The following is a 15,167-nucleotide window of genomic DNA, read 5'->3' on the forward strand; positions in this document are numbered from 1 at the left end:
TTAGTTTCTTGGAACACTGCCCTTGCATGGAATTAGTAACTATGCACCTTTCCTAAACTGTTGTTCCTTTTCTTCTAAAACTTTTGATACATCTGTTCTAAAATTCTTACTGCAGCTTTAACGTTCAGGAGGTTGGAAAGCATAAAATGCCACCCCAAGACCAGTTACTACATTTTTAAAATAATCATCTAGGCTTGTCATAAACTGAAACCGTTTCCTTGAATGTTCCAGCCGGTTGTTAATTACACTTCTACCGGCACCTCCTTAAGGGGGAAGCAAATGGTGTCGGTCCTGCTGCCACGATCTTGAGTTCAGCTAACCAGAGAACAGGTGCAGTTTCTTTTTTGTTTTCATCACGTGCCAGGTTAAATCAGAGGGTCGGAGGCAAAACCAAATTTTAAAGTCACTATTCAAAAGTCACAAAACTAAGTGTAAAAGAAATTTAAATAATTAAACTTCCAAATGCACTCAGACTTGAGATACCCTGTCTTAAATATCAACAAGAGCGAGGAAAACACCACTTTGTTTGACCTTTGTCCTTCTGCCTCAAACTCTGTGCCTTCTCAGTTCTCCTTGGTGAGCCCAGGGCCTTTCCCAGCCTCGGAGGCAGGCGCAGGCGCTTCCCTGCCTCGCTGCCACCCCCTCCTCTCAGGGCAAGCAGCTGCAGGGCAGCCCTTAGTCTCTGCAGGTGGGTGTGCGTGCTTCTTGGTGAGGGCGATGCTGCTGCATAGCCGTTGCCTGGCAACAGATGCTCGCGCTGCCTGCGCTCCAGGTTACCCTGGGTGCTCCCCCAAAGCTCCCCTCCTGCTGCCGCAACAAGCCAGCTGGGATTTGGGATTCTGATCCCATGGTTTAAAACACAAATGAGGATTCGCTTCCCAGACCAGACTAGAAAGAGGCCAGATGATTGGATTTAAAAAAAACAAAAAAAGTGTCTTGAACTCCTACCAGACTAGGTAAAACTGGCTTTGTTGCATCACTGTATACGGACGTTGACTTTCTATTTCCGAATGTTTAGCAGTGGACTGTGGGCACACTGTACCTCGTACAGTGCAGATATCGCAGCCAGGACACAAAGGTTTATATCCCAGATACACCTCTTCCTCGCCCTTCTAAGCTTCTGGAAGTAATCTTGGCAATAGTTCCTTACTGCAAATGCTACACAAATTACTCCATGGGAAGGATTAGCACAGTGCCAGAAATCAGTGGACAACTAGTAGAAGCTATTTTACACGGATTATTATTATTTTTTATTACTATTATTATTATTATTATATTGATATATTAACTTCTTGGGTGTATTATGGCATATTTTTCATCATACCTGTTCACGTGAGTCTTTCTGAATTCCAAATATAAGAATTTATCGTTAACCCTGTTTAATGATAAACTCAGGCATATTAAAATGTTTAAGAGCTTATTTGAGCAAAACTTGATTCAAATCAGGCAACACCCCATCTAGCTGATGGAAAGTAGCTCCGAGGAGCAGTACAAAATGAAGACTTCCATATCCAGCCGGGAGCGGAAACAAGGCAATTACACTAGGTTAAAAAGTGGGTTGGTTATTGCAAGGTTCCTTGCCGTTAGGAGATGACAGGAGTGTATGAGGCAGATTATCTAACTAGTGCTGATCTGGCGGTTCCAGATTGACAGGTTTAAGATTTCATTTCTGGGAAAGTCAAAACTAATTGATTCTCAGTTTGGTGATGCAGGGCTTAGCATAAGGGACTCCATTTTGGACCTGTTGTCTTGTCTTGTAACAGCCCTAATTCTTAGATCTGAACAAGTGGAAACTTTTTGCTGTGTTTTTAGGGTCACCGAATTATCAGGCTGCCTTTAAAGTGTGGTTTGGGGGTTCTAACTTAATTCTCCCTTTATAAGTTTCCATGGGATTCGTTTTGAAACTTTTTCTTCCAACAGTTTCTAAAAATCTTGGCATTACGAAAGTTGGCAAATCCTTATAAACATCCCACTACACTAAGCAATTTTTACTTACCTTTTCTCGCCTCCCGACTTCCCCAGTAGCCACAGTACATGCCAGGTTGCTGTTGCCACGTGTGAACAGTTAACTCAAGGTGTGAGGCCTGGCAACAGTGATAAATAGTCCCCTTACACAACACTAGAACTTTCAACCTAGCTCAGAGTATAGTATGGCACTGGAGGTTTGCTTTTGTCGAAAAGAATAATTTCGACATGATACTAACCTGGACAAGTACTCTCTGAACTTAAAACCTGATCACAAAATTCCTTTCATGAGACCCCAGACTTTGAGCAGAGTTATCTCTGGCTTTCATGAATTCATTCATCCATTCCATGAAGGTTCCTGGGGCAGGCAGCTCCTGCAGGCCGAGCCCTGGACTGGATGCAGGTGCTGCATGTGTAAAGGACAGACTCAGACCTGGCCCTTGTAGAGTCGCCCATCTAGTGAACTGTGGGGAAAGCTACAAATAAACCATTACAATGCAAGGAGCTGGTGAGAGGATGCAGCACAGGGAAGGGGGCCTAACCTGCATGTGGAGGGAATGGTGAGGCTGGAAGGATAATTAGGAGGTGGCTGAGTGAAGAAGGTATTCCAGGTATTCCAGAAAGAACTGGCAGGTGGACCCAGGGATAAGCTAGGGTGTTCAGGAAGTACAAGTAGTTGGAAGGAGAGGCAGGGCAGCGCTGGGAAGGGGAGAGACTTGAGAAAGCTGTGGCCACAGAGTTTACATCAACCCAGCCTTGAAGGATCATGGTCAAGCCCTCATAGGCGACGGGAACATGGCAGATCTGTATTGTCACTGCAGCAACATGGTACCAGCACTGGAGTGAGTGAGCAGGAGCCATTGCTGAAGTCCAGGTTAGATTCGTGATCTAAGACCATGGCAACGGAAGATAGGGTGGAAAAGACAGAACCGATATTTAGGAAACAGACTCTTTGGGACACAGTAACTACTCGGGTTTGCAAGAAGGAAAAGGAGTCAGGAATGGCTCCCATGTTCTGGTTTGGAAAATCAGGGGCCCTTGTCACAGAGAGAGAGAACAGAGAGGAACAGGCGGGGGGTGTGGGGGTAGGCTTAGGGGAGGAGCTCAGCCCTTGGCAGGTAGAAGTGAGGATCCCTGTGAGGCATAGAAATGGAGGTGTGCTTGGGGACGGCGTTGGACAAGCGGGTGAGCCGGGATGGAGATGTGATGTGGGCATAGGGCCGTGTGCACAGACTGTTGAGGATACAGTCAGCCCTTCCAGGAAATGTGTGCAAGGGGAGAAAGAGTGGTGGGGTCTCAGGCACCTCCACCAGGCAGAGAGTGAACAGGACATCAAAACCACAAGACAAGACAGTCTCAAGGAGGGTCAGTGCCAGCTCCCTGGAGAGGTCAAAGAAAGTAAAGACCTAAGTTCATGAATGAAGTTTAGTGCCTGGGAGGCCATTGAAGACCCTAATGAGAATATTTTCAATATTCTGAAATATGCTGAATATCTTCAGTAGGGAGGTGGGCCAAAGCCAGGCTGCCAGGAGCTGAGAGGTGTGAGCAGGAGGTAAAGAAAGTCAGGCCAGAGTCAGATGCCCTTCCTAACTCTAGGCTGCCATGTGCAGGAGGGAAAATGGTGACACTAACAAGGAGCCTGAGACGCAAGGAGGTGCTGTTGGTTTTGAATAAGGCAGAGGTGAATACGTTTGTCCACTTGAGGTTACAAGCCAGCAGAAAAGGGGAGGCTGAGGAAAGAGGGGAGAGCCAGAGGAGAAGAGACAAGTGGACAAGTGAAGCCGGCTGTGCCCCTGGGTGCAGGCTGCAGAGGAGAGGGGGCAGCAGAGCAAGGAAAACACCCCACACCCACCCACCCCCGCCGTGGTGTTTGCTCTCTGTAAAGAAGATCAGGCCTTGGTGAGAAAGGGAGAAATGTAGGCTGGGAGGGAAGAAACTGGGGCATAGAAGACAGATGAACAAGGCCATGTAAAAGAATCTGTGTGCCGGCCTCACCGAGCCCTAACAGCGCTGCACAAGGAAGTGATCGGGGACCTGGACTTCTGGGTCGCCTCTTTTGCCATCTTTCCCTCAAATCCAAAAAGTCGACCGCAAGACTGCGGACGGACCGTCTCTGGGAACTCGAACTCAGCACAGCGAATGAGAGCACAGTCCGGTCTCCTGCCTTCATCAGTTCCACCGCTAAGATGCCAAGTTCAAGGCCGTGAAGTCTCCTAGGGAAGTAGTAGAGCTGTTCAGAGAACTGCGAAGGAGAAACGGGGGCTGGAGATAAAGACAAGAGGCTAAGGGAGGCGGCAGCGTGGGTGCGCTGGAATAGTCTAGAAAATGAACGAACAAAGGCGGTGTGACTGGTGAGCCTCTTACAGATCCTCCTCCCTGATAGAATATGCATGATCCTGCGCGAGTCCTCGCCCGCCTGGGAGCAAGGAGGCGTCCGAGACATCGGCGGGGAGCGCACGCCCAGACCCATTCTCCCGGGCTCCGAGTGCGAGAGGGCCACGCGGGCGCGGTGCGGACCCCGCGCGGGTGAGCGTCCCGCGGGGCCGGGCTCCTAGAGGTCAGCTCCCGACCCCTCCAGCTCCGTTAGCGCTAGCGCCCCTGCCAGATCCTCGCCAGCAGGCCCAGCTCCCCTTCCCGGCCGGGCGGAGGCGCGGGGGTCGCTCGGAACCGGGAGGGGGCGCGCGTCCGACGGCGGAGGCAGCGCGGAGCGCGAGCCGGCCGCCTGGTGCCCACGATCGCCCTTCGGGGACCCGGCGACGAGTTCCGTCCCTCCGCGCCGCGGTCGGCCAGCAGCCCGCGGGGCCCGGGCATCTTCACGGTCCCGTTGGGCGCTTCCCCGCCGCGCAGGCGGGGGCGGGGCTGAGCAGGGCTCAGCTCGGCGGGCGGCGCGGGCGCGGAGACGCGGGGCGAGCGGAGGGCGCTGCGCCATCCCGGCTGGCTCCGGCAGAGCTCGGCGCTCTCGGCCCCCGTCTCCTTTCATGCCATGCTGTTTGTCCAGCAGAAAATACTAAGCCTTTACCTTTAAAAAGTATTTATTTGGCTCCGCGAGTCGTCCTCGCATCCTTTTGAGTTAGGAGTTTGCGGTGGGCAGAGGGAGGGAGACGGAACGCTTGTTCTGATCGAAAAACACCGAGAGACCAGAGCATCTCTTTCAGCAGCGAGGAGGAGAAGCCGTCGCAGGATCTACACACATCTACAACTCTCTATTGCTTTTTGTGCAAATTCCTAACTCTGCCCGAGGTCCATCCAAGGGGGCAGGCATGGGGTGTTTGGGCAACAGCAAGACCGCAGAAGACCAGGGCGTCGATGAAAAAGAACGACGCGAGGCCAACAAGAAGATCGAGAAGCAGCTGCAGAAGGAGCGTCTGGCTTACAAAGCGACTCACCGCCTGCTGCTACTGGGTAAGGGCGGTGGGCGCTTGGCGGCCCCGGCCCGAGCGGAGCGCACAGCCCAGAGCGCAGCGAGCCAGCGCGTGGGCCGGGCGGGCAGGGCCGGGAGGGGGCCGCGCGCACCGCCGGCGACCGGGGACCCGCTCCTCCAGCCAGGAGCTGGCGCGTGCTGGAAAATACCCACGCTGGGTAGGGTAATTGCTGTCTGCGTTGTCGGCAGCGATGGCAACGGTGTTGGGCTACAGATCACAGCAATCTTTTTGTTTGTTTGCAGGCGCTGGTGAGTCGGGGAAAAGCACTATCGTCAAACAAATGAGGATCCTGCATGTCAATGGATTTAATCCTGAGTAAGGAACGATCGACCAGTTTTGCTTTTGCCTCCAAACTGCATGCGAACTTTTTCACTTCTCTCTAGCTTCCCCCAAAGTGCTTTCTTTAAACAGTTAATTTGATCACCGAGCAGACTTTTGAGAGGGAGGAAAAGAGAAGCCTGTTGTTGAATTTGTAATATTTAGCCTAATCCTTTTGGTGGTGTCTAGTTCAAAAAATAAAATAACTTGCTTAACAAAATATGACTTATTAGATGTTCTTGAGGTATTTGTCTGTGTTATTAGTTTTGCTCTGAGTACACTTAACCAATATGTCACTAAATATTTTTCTCTATATCCTTTGTCTGCTTCTATTTCAATTCCTAACTATCAACATATGATAATTCACATGAAATGTATTTACAAGTGTAGCTGTATAGCTTTTATATGCAGTATTCATAACCACTTTGCTAGGCTATGTGTAGCCTGCGTAGTTGTATACAACTATATATGGTCTGTAACGCATGCATTCAAGTTTGCTTAGAGTACAGATTAGAAAAAAAGCATGTTTTCCTTTACCAGTTAAAAACTTTGCACCTTTTGTCTTGGGGGTTGACATTGACCCCCAGGAAAACCAGTCTAGCCCCATGCTGCAGCTGGAAGTTTAAAACCCCACATCAACTGATTCAAGTGAGTGCTAAAAGTGAACTAAATTAATAACAATTCTCTTCATATAGGGAAAAGAAACAGAAAATCCTGGACATCCGGAAAAATGTTAAAGACGCTATTGTGGTAAGGGCTTTTTAAAAAATGTTTGTTTGGTATATTTTAGTTGTCATACACGGAGCCTCAATGTTCTATTTATCCATATACTTTTTTCTTCATTCCATTTTAGACAATTGTTTCTGCTATGAGTACTATCATACCTCCAGTTCCACTGGCCAACCCAGAAAACCAGTTTCGATCAGACTATATCAAGAGTATAGCTCCTATCACTGACTTTGAATATTCCCAGGTAAGTAAATCCTTCTTGAAATATTTTAAATGGTTCAAGAGAGACCCATTTTCAATGAGATTGCTTGAGAATCAATGCTAACATTATTTTATTCTTGACATTCTTTAAAATCTAGCTCTCTGCCTAGAGAAATGCTTTCCTTCATAACAAAGTATTAACATTTGTTAAAAATATTAAAGACGATAGGGTTGTAAGAAACGCTCTTATGAATGTATTCGTGAGGTCGGTAATCAGGAAAGTAGCATACCTTTAGGAAAATATTGATAGTACTTTTTCCTATATGTATTTCTAAATTAATAACTCAGCAGTTTCCCAGATAACCAAAGAATAGAATTTACGTAAGCAGAGAGAAATACTTATGGTAAGTGATCGCTTCCATGGGAATAGTAGAACAGAATTCAGGTCACTCTTACGAGGCGCATCCTGTAGCTCAAATGAGAAGAGAATGCATGCTGTTAATAACACGGATTCCCTTCTGAGTGTTTATTCTATGATGGAAAAAGGTAGTTTGCTTCACATCTGCAGTATTTACGGGCACTTTCCTAACCAGTGGGATGGCAGTATGGCTCATGTGAAAGGGTGAAATAAATTGTAATTTTCTTTTCTTTGGTGTGTATGCATATTTTCAAAATATTGTTATGTGGTAATTGGATTAAGCATGTGTCAAAGGAAAATATATTTGTTAGATTTCTCAGAAACTCATCTTTCTTATAGCTGTGCCAAAAGAACATATTTGTGCGTGCACCTGTGTGTGTGTACGTACGTGAGTGTGTGTGTATGTGTGTACGTTCCCAACAGTAACAGAATTTCAAAGTTTTCATCACCCGGTGTAGGGCTCTTGAGGCATTTTTCTGTCTCAGAGTCCTCTCTTCGAAGGGAAGGTGATGCAAAAAGCAGTGTGTACAGCAGACAGTGTGTCAAATGCTCTGACCGAAGTCTGGGCCCGTGTGCACCTTCTAGCCCCTACCCTGTCTCTTCATAGGGAGCATCGTGTCCTATAGGCTTTGCAGCAAGATGGCAGATAAGGATTACCCTTTTTTAAAACTTTTGTTTGCATCCTTTCATTTGATTTTTGCTTCTGATAAGCATTCCAGTGTAACCAGTCAGAGCTCTAGAATTTCTAAAAGGGAGGGTTAGAAGTGGCAAACTGGCTAGAAAAGGGGGCTAGGGTGTCTGGCACAGCAGGAACGCTTTTTTACTGAACTGTGTCTTTTTTATTTTTTTAATTATTTTTAACGTGTATTTATTTTTGAGAGAGAGAGAGAGAGAGAGACAGAGCATGAGTGGAGAAGGGGCAGAGAGAGAGAAGGAGACACAGAATCCGAAGCAGGCTCCAGGCTCTGAGCTGTCGGCACAGAGCACGATGCAGGGCTCGAACTCACGGACCGCGAGATCATGACCTGAGCCGAAGTGGGACATTTAACCGACTGAGCCACCCAGGTGCTCCCTGAGCTGTGTCTTTAACTGCATGGCTTAGAGGGGGTAAAGGAGATGATGAAGGAGGAGTGTAAGGGGTAGGACCAAAGCAGTGATTCAGCCAGCTAGAGCTATAGGGTGTCCCCTAGTACTCTGCGACACTGTATGTATCGAAGAGGGCCCCCAAAACTACAAGGTCCTAGCTCAAATCACAGATGGTGTTCCCATGCAACTTCAGATTTATACATTCATAGACATATACTTGAATTCTCAAGTCTGTCTGGGCATGTTTGCTTGAAAGTAAGAAACATAAAATATCTCCTATATTATTCTGACTTAGGAAAAAAAGTGATTCTTAACATGTAATGAGGAATTAGAATTAAGGTGTGTTAGTCACATGTTTTTCTTCTTCACGTGATAGGCTCACACCTGATAAGGGATTTCATATTCAATGCCAAGTTCAGAAACAGTAACTCCTGAGGGGATTACTAAGGAATCCAAAGCACCTAACCTGTGAAAGTGTTTTTGAGCTCTATCGTGAATATTTTTAATAAAAAGAGAAAACTGAAGGACCCATTTCCTTTGAAAACATGTATTTTCACATAGGTGTATTAAGGCTACTTAAAAATAAGTATCAGAAACCATAATTCATTACAAATAAAATAAAAGAGAATTAGGACCCAACAGTTCTGGGTTGACTGGGATGAATGCAATTATGCTCTTTCAGAGATAATCCTTTTTTTCTCTTTCGGTAGGTTTTAAACCTGACATTCTTTTGTCTTATGTGCCTATGGTGTGTCAAATGTGATTATGTTTCTAATAGTCTACATTTATATAAAGAAGGAAATTAATACCTAAACATACAACGTTCCTTCTGAAGATTCCATTTTTATTTTAATGTCCACACATTTTTCAGTAACATGTATTCTATCATGCTCTGAAATAGTCATCACTTATATTACTAACTTGAATAGTTCTTGGATTCACATTTTGATGATCCTCACTGAGAAAGATATTAAGATATTGGAGAAAATTAACTTTTATTTAAAGAAAATATATATTATTGTATAGGCCATAAAAGTAGAGCTAAATCAAGTATCTTAATAGTAAATACAGCACAAATTCATTAAATCTAGGACTTTTTGAGATTGGATCCTTGAGAAAGTCTTTCGGTGTCACAAGTGAGGTCTTAGGCTCATTTTCTTGTAGATAGAAAAGGATTTTATCATAAAAAGTTAATTTCAGGGTTCTTTAAGAAGGAAAAATCAGAATATACATTTAAAATTATGTGAGATTGCCCATTATCGTGAAAAGTTTAGCCTTATCTTGAGGTGTCTTAAGGATTTTCTCTAAGAATATTACACTTAAGTTTACCTTTTGGCTTTTTGCTGTTCATATTGCCTTCCATTTGGATGGCAGCTGAATTACTTGAAACCTAAGCTTTAATAGAGAATGCCGAGGTGGACAGGGGATGGCATCTCTCCAGCTAACAGTTGTTCTGGAGAGGTGGGGGGTAAGGGAGAATGTTCAGGGCCAGACCTCCCAGATCTGTACTGATCTGAAGGGCCTTTGGAGAGGAGTTATATGCTCTGGTTGTGATTTATCAGGACCACTCTGGCTGTAGGTGGAGAATGAATAGTAGGAAGCCAAGACTGCAAGGGGCAACTTCAGGAAGCTATTGAAGCAATTCAGATGGGAGATAACAGAGCAGCCTGGTGTGGGATGGTATTCACTGATAGGTGCCTAGTTAGTTCTTTTCTCATGCATACATCCAAAACTTGTCTTTCTGTGGACTGGGGTCCGTCCAGGAACCCCTGCGCTAGTTAGGACCATGCCTTTGCCTCCAGCTCATCTACACATGAGGTGATTGAAAATTGTTTCAGCTGATGACTGTGACACATTCCCCCTTCACCTCCCAAAAAACTCTTAGCACCATACCAAACCTAAATCGATTAATTAAATTGAATTAGTAATTTGTGTGGTTCCTTTCTTCTTAAAATGTGGGGATTTTATTAGCTCTTTTTAAAATTGTGGCTTGCTAGGTTTTTTTTTTTTTTCTAAGGGGAAGCTGATAAATAAGGTTCAAGGAGAAATGTGAAAGCAGTCTGATGTGTTGATGTGTCATTACCAGCTGCTATTTCCTAAGTGACCGTTTTATCGGAATTATAGGTCAGCATAAGCCCGGAGAGAAGGAACTATTCTGTTCTCCCCTCCCAGGTAAAAGTACACCAGGAATTTGGTTGAAGAATAGGCTGGCTCCCTGCAGAGCAGAGGGGTAGGGCCCGGGGAGCTGCCCACCTTGGGTCTTAGATCCACCACTCTCAAAAGACGTGACCCCTGGCAAGTGGCCTGCCCCTCAGTGAGAACAGATGTGGGAGCCAGGCTTCCTGGAGCGGCTGTTAGGAGGGTGCACGGAAGGGCTGAGAAGCATCCGGTGCTGAGGCACCCTTAGCTACTCCTGACTGTGCGCTTGTCCTGTGTCCTGTGGGGAATGCGTGCAGAATTCTAGGACTCACATCACCCAGGTTAGTGGGCTAGTGTTTTTCTAACCAACTGAACTCTTTGATCCCACCACCCAAAAAGTCTTTAAAGCCCACAATATATGTCAGGTAGGAGTAAATTTTCCGTCTGGAGCCCCAGCTGCAGTACCCCCCTAGGTCCCCAGCATTTGCCCTCGAACCTCATCAGGGCCCTCTGAGCCCCCCAGCACTGTCAGAAAATGACAGGCCAGTTGTGTTAGCTCCCAGGGAACAGGCTCCTCCCCTGGCTGTCCTCCTGTCCTCTCCCCCAACAACTCACACCACACAGCTGGGTACACGGAAAACAACTCCTGAGTGCCTGTTAGAATATAACACAATCCTTTGTCCACTCCACTAGGGAGCTGTGGGTGTCACAAGTCAGGAGACTGGCCACCTGGGCCATCACGCTGCGTTACGGAAAGGAAGGTTCCCCTCCATACAACGAAACAGTGAACCCTCGCTTTCACTCAAGATGACATTTCGATCCACGTCCCAGGCACCCACCCTGTTCTTTGCCTTTTGAAGGAGTGAGGTTTACTTTGTGTTGTAAAAGAGAAGGGTAACATGAGGAAGTGTAAGAAGTGGGAACTACCAGTATGTGTTCCACAGTAAACCAGAAACTGTTAGAAATCTGTATATATGGCATCCAAGAGAAAAATCCTCTTGGATAATTTCAGATGTGATTAATAAACAGGGATTACTGCACGGGGGCGCCTTGGGCGCACCCTTCCCAGATCTCAGCCGCCCCTGGTGTGGGGAGCCGCAGGGTGGGGAGCTGACTGCCCTGAACGGGAGCCCAAGGGGAGAATGGCCTCGCGGGGCTCAGGCTGCGTCTGTGCTTTCAAGGGCCAAGGCAGGGCCTAGAAAGAGCATCCTCCTGGGCTAGGAAGTGGACAAGGTGCTCCGGAGACTCCTGTCCAGGATCTCGGAGTCTGTGGACTGGACAGTGTCCTGATCTTGAGGGAAAATACTGGGGCCAGACCACCTGGGTGAGCAAATCACTTTGTTGCCGTCTGCCTTTTCTCAACTGTGAAACAGAGGTGATCACAGTACCTACTGCATGAGGTCGTTATGAGGACTGAAGCAGTGATCCGGCATTGATTTGGTGCCAGCCCTCCTCACCGCAGTCCTGCCCTGGTGGCCTCCGATGAACGTTCAGCTGCCTGCACACTGTCAAGTCCTCTCTGGGTGCAGGGGGGGAGACGACTGAACCTTCGCACTATTCCCCCACCAGCCAGCTGCACCCTGCAGCCCTGTTTTGAGCCAGCACCTATAAACCGTGTCCTCTGTCCACGCCAAGTGCTGATGTCCCCAACACCTCACAACATACCTGGGAGGAGGTGTCTCTAATTATCCCCAAAGAGCTGTCAAGCCATCCACTGGCCCTGACTGCTCAGGAACCCTGGCCTGAGTGTCTCCTCACAGCACAGACGCCCCGGGGGCAGGGGGAGCTCCTCCAGGCACTGTCCCACCTGGCCTCTGTCACCCACAGCGCCCCGCGTCTCAGCCGTGTTCCTCCTACTCCATCTTACCTCCAGTCAGATTTTCTTGAAGTGACTTCCGGCTTCCTCCTTTACCACCATCTCTGCCCCTCTTGGTCCTCCCCTTCCGTTCTGTGCCTTGCCTAGCGACAGGTTCTCTGAGGCCACCTGTAACTGCCCTAGATTTGCCAGATGTCTGTCACATTTTTCACCTTCCTCCCTAGGGCTACAGTGTCTGCTTGGTTTTGCCACACATTCCAGCAAGCTTCTGGCTAATTCTTGTAACCCGGTACTCACCCCAACATACCCTTTCTAATAATAGAGAGATGAGCTGTATCCTGAAGCACCCCCTCCCTCCGCAAGGGAAGTTAATACTGAAATACATCACATTTCAAGAATAGGTTCCTCCTCAGGAAAGTTTTCAGCATTAGACTTTTGCTAAATAAAATATTTTAAATGTCCCAGGATGTGTTTCTCTAGTTTAAAAAAAAAAAAATCCTAGAAAGATTATTTCTTTAAGTAAAGAATAACCATTCTTTCTCTCATTTGCACCCCTGGATTCTTTTTCCTTTTCTGAAGTTTGCTGGAAGTGGTGAGTGCCTATGTCTCAGAGCAAGGCTGCCATATTGATTTTACAGGGCGTTATCAAAGTCATATTTTAAAAACCGCAGTGTGTGTTGAAAACGGACTGTTGGTGAGGCCTTAGAGACCATCTAGTCTGAGAGTCCAGTTGAGGAAACGGCAGGAAACGAGGGAAAGAACTTGCCAGGGAAGCAGGGAGTTTCATGATTTCCCACTGCGCGTGGAGTACCCTGGCTGTTGGCGAAGATGGAACATGGCTTCCCTTTCTCTCCGGAGAGAGGCCTTTATAACAGAGTGGTCTGAAGAGCAGTCTTCAGTGGGACAGCATTGATGACCCCCAAGGCTTTTTCTGCCAAAACTGAGTGTGAAGGTGCTGCTGAGGGGGAAAGGCGGATGTGCAAGAGGTTACCTTAGTTCCTCTTGCTTCTTCAGTGTTTAGTCAACACACTTAAGTGTCTGTGGATACCAGGATGAATAAGGAGCGCTACTTTTCCTCTAGACGCTTTTATCCTCTAGAGGGAATACAGACTTATGAACAAAGTGGATGTTGTTGTACAGTGCTACACTAGAGATCTTTATGGGGAGCTATTGGGAGTGTGTGGGGGGGCCCCACCTGACCAGCTTCATGCTGAGCTGAGGCCAGGGGATTTGGGCCTCCTCCTCAAGGTTCTGGAAAACCATTCACTGATTCTAGTCAGGGAGTGACAAAATGTAAGTTGTCTTTGGAAAGACTACTCCCGAATCCATTAAGAGGCCACTCCTGCATGTCTGCCTTTGCAAGGCTCTCTGAGGGTCCGTCTGCCATTGGGCAGAAGGCACTCCCCCATCAGAAACCTGCTTCCAAGCCTCACTTTGCTTGTGTCAAAATGCTAAGGACAAATGGAACCCCCATACTTCATTTTGCACAGCTGGTATAAAATGAAAGGAATTGCTATTATTTTAATAAAGTATTTTGGTTAGACAAGACTAGCGCTTCAGTGAGGATGCTTTTTTAAAATTCCATTTTTGGTGCGCCTGGGTGGCTCAGTCGGTTGAGCGTCCGGCTTCGGCTCAGGTCATGATCTCACAGTTTGTAGGTTCTAGCCCCACATCGGGCTCTGTGCTGACAGCTCGGAGCCTGGAGCCTGCTTCGAATTCTGTGTCTCCCTCTCTCTCTGCTCCTCCCCCACTCATGCTCTGCCTCTCTTTCTCTCTCTCTCTCTCTCTCCTTCAAAAATAAGTAAAAACATTAAAAATAAAAAAATAAAAATAAAACAAAATTCCATTTTTTTTTCTTTGAAACAGTATCATAAGGGGCATTCCTAACAAGTAACTTTTTATTTTGCAACACTTTTATTTTTTTTTTAATTTTTTTTTAACGTTTATTTATTTTTGAGACAGAGAGAGACACAGCATGAACGGGGGAGGGGCAGAGAGAGAGGGAGACACAGAATCGGAAGCAGGCTCCAGGCTCTGAGCCATCAGCCCAGAGCCCGACGCGGGGCTCGAACTCGCGGACCATGAGATTGTGATCTGAGCTGAAGTCGGACGCTCAACCGACTGAGCCACCCAGGCGCCCCTGCAACACTTTTAATCTTACCCCCAAAATGCAAAAGTAGTACAAAGAACTTCCAGGCACTCATCACACAGATTCACCAATAGCTAGTTGGCCGTATTTGCTTCCCCCTTCTGTCTACACTAACACACATTTTTTCATGAACCATTTGAGAGTTGGTTGCAGGCACTGTGTTCCTTTACCTCTAAATACTCCAGTGTGTATTGTGATGAACAAGGACAGGCACTTTGATAAGCACAGTATGGTTATCAAAATTAGGAGATTTAACATTGATTTGGTCTTGTTTTGTAACCTACAAATGTTATTCAGTTTTCACCACTTGTCCAGATAATAACATATAGTGAATAATATAGTGAAATTACAGTCGTCGTCTTCGTCGTTGTCACCATCATCATCGTCATCATCATCGTGAGAACTCTGGTCAATAGTCCAATCCAGGATCAAGCACGACATTTCATTTCCATTTTTCCTTTATTCTGCATCAGTTCCTCAGCCTTCCTTTCTGTCCTGACCTTGACGAGACATTAATTTTGTGGAGTGCCCTCACTGTGGCTCATCTGATGTGTCGTGAGCAGATGCGATTAACGCTTTGGCAGCAAAAGCCCGGGAGTGACCTCGTAGCCTTCCTAGTGCATCACGGATGTTACCGCTGAAGCTCTTGGTGAAGGTGGGGTCTGCTGCCCTTTTCCTCTTTGTAATTCCTACGTCTGTTCTAGGGATGTTCTTTTTGAGGCCGTATCACTACCCTGTTCTTATCAAAACATTCACACTCTCATTTTAGCAGACTAATACATTTTATCCACAGTAAATATTTAAAGGGCAAGCTGTTACCAATTTTTTTGATTCTCTCTACATCCTACAGTGAAAACCCAATAGAACGTAGATCGTGATGCTGCTCTTCACATAATTAAAAGGCCATTATTCTGTGCTCTTGAT

At 46.7% G+C, this 15,167-nt stretch overlaps 1 protein-coding gene across 3 annotated transcripts in view; it reads left to right on the forward strand.

The window, feature by feature from the left end:
* The window catches only part of GNAL (G protein subunit alpha L), a 156,902-nt gene that overhangs the window by 40,855 nt on the left and 100,880 nt on the right, over positions 1-15,167 (forward strand). Inside the window, exons 1-5 of one of the 3 annotated variants that reach the window (XM_040479420.1) lie at positions 4,379-4,491; positions 5,124-5,367; positions 5,630-5,702; positions 6,401-6,455; positions 6,559-6,678. In XM_040479420.1, coding sequence (XP_040335354.1) covers positions 5,226-5,367; positions 5,630-5,702; positions 6,401-6,455; positions 6,559-6,678 — 390 coding nt within the window. In that variant the 5' untranslated portion in view covers positions 4,379-4,491; positions 5,124-5,225. Of the gene's footprint in view, positions 1-4,378; positions 4,523-5,123; positions 5,368-5,629; positions 5,703-6,400; positions 6,456-6,558; positions 6,679-15,167 lie in introns of those variants that run through there. The other 2 variants (XM_040479419.1, XM_040479418.1) reach the window with 2 other exon arrangements.

This window comes from Herpailurus yagouaroundi, unplaced genomic scaffold (assembly GCF_014898765.1).
Source record: "Herpailurus yagouaroundi ecotype Mexico unplaced genomic scaffold, PumYag 142, whole genome shotgun sequence".
Classification (NCBI taxonomy): domain Eukaryota; kingdom Metazoa; phylum Chordata; class Mammalia; order Carnivora; family Felidae; genus Herpailurus; species Herpailurus yagouaroundi.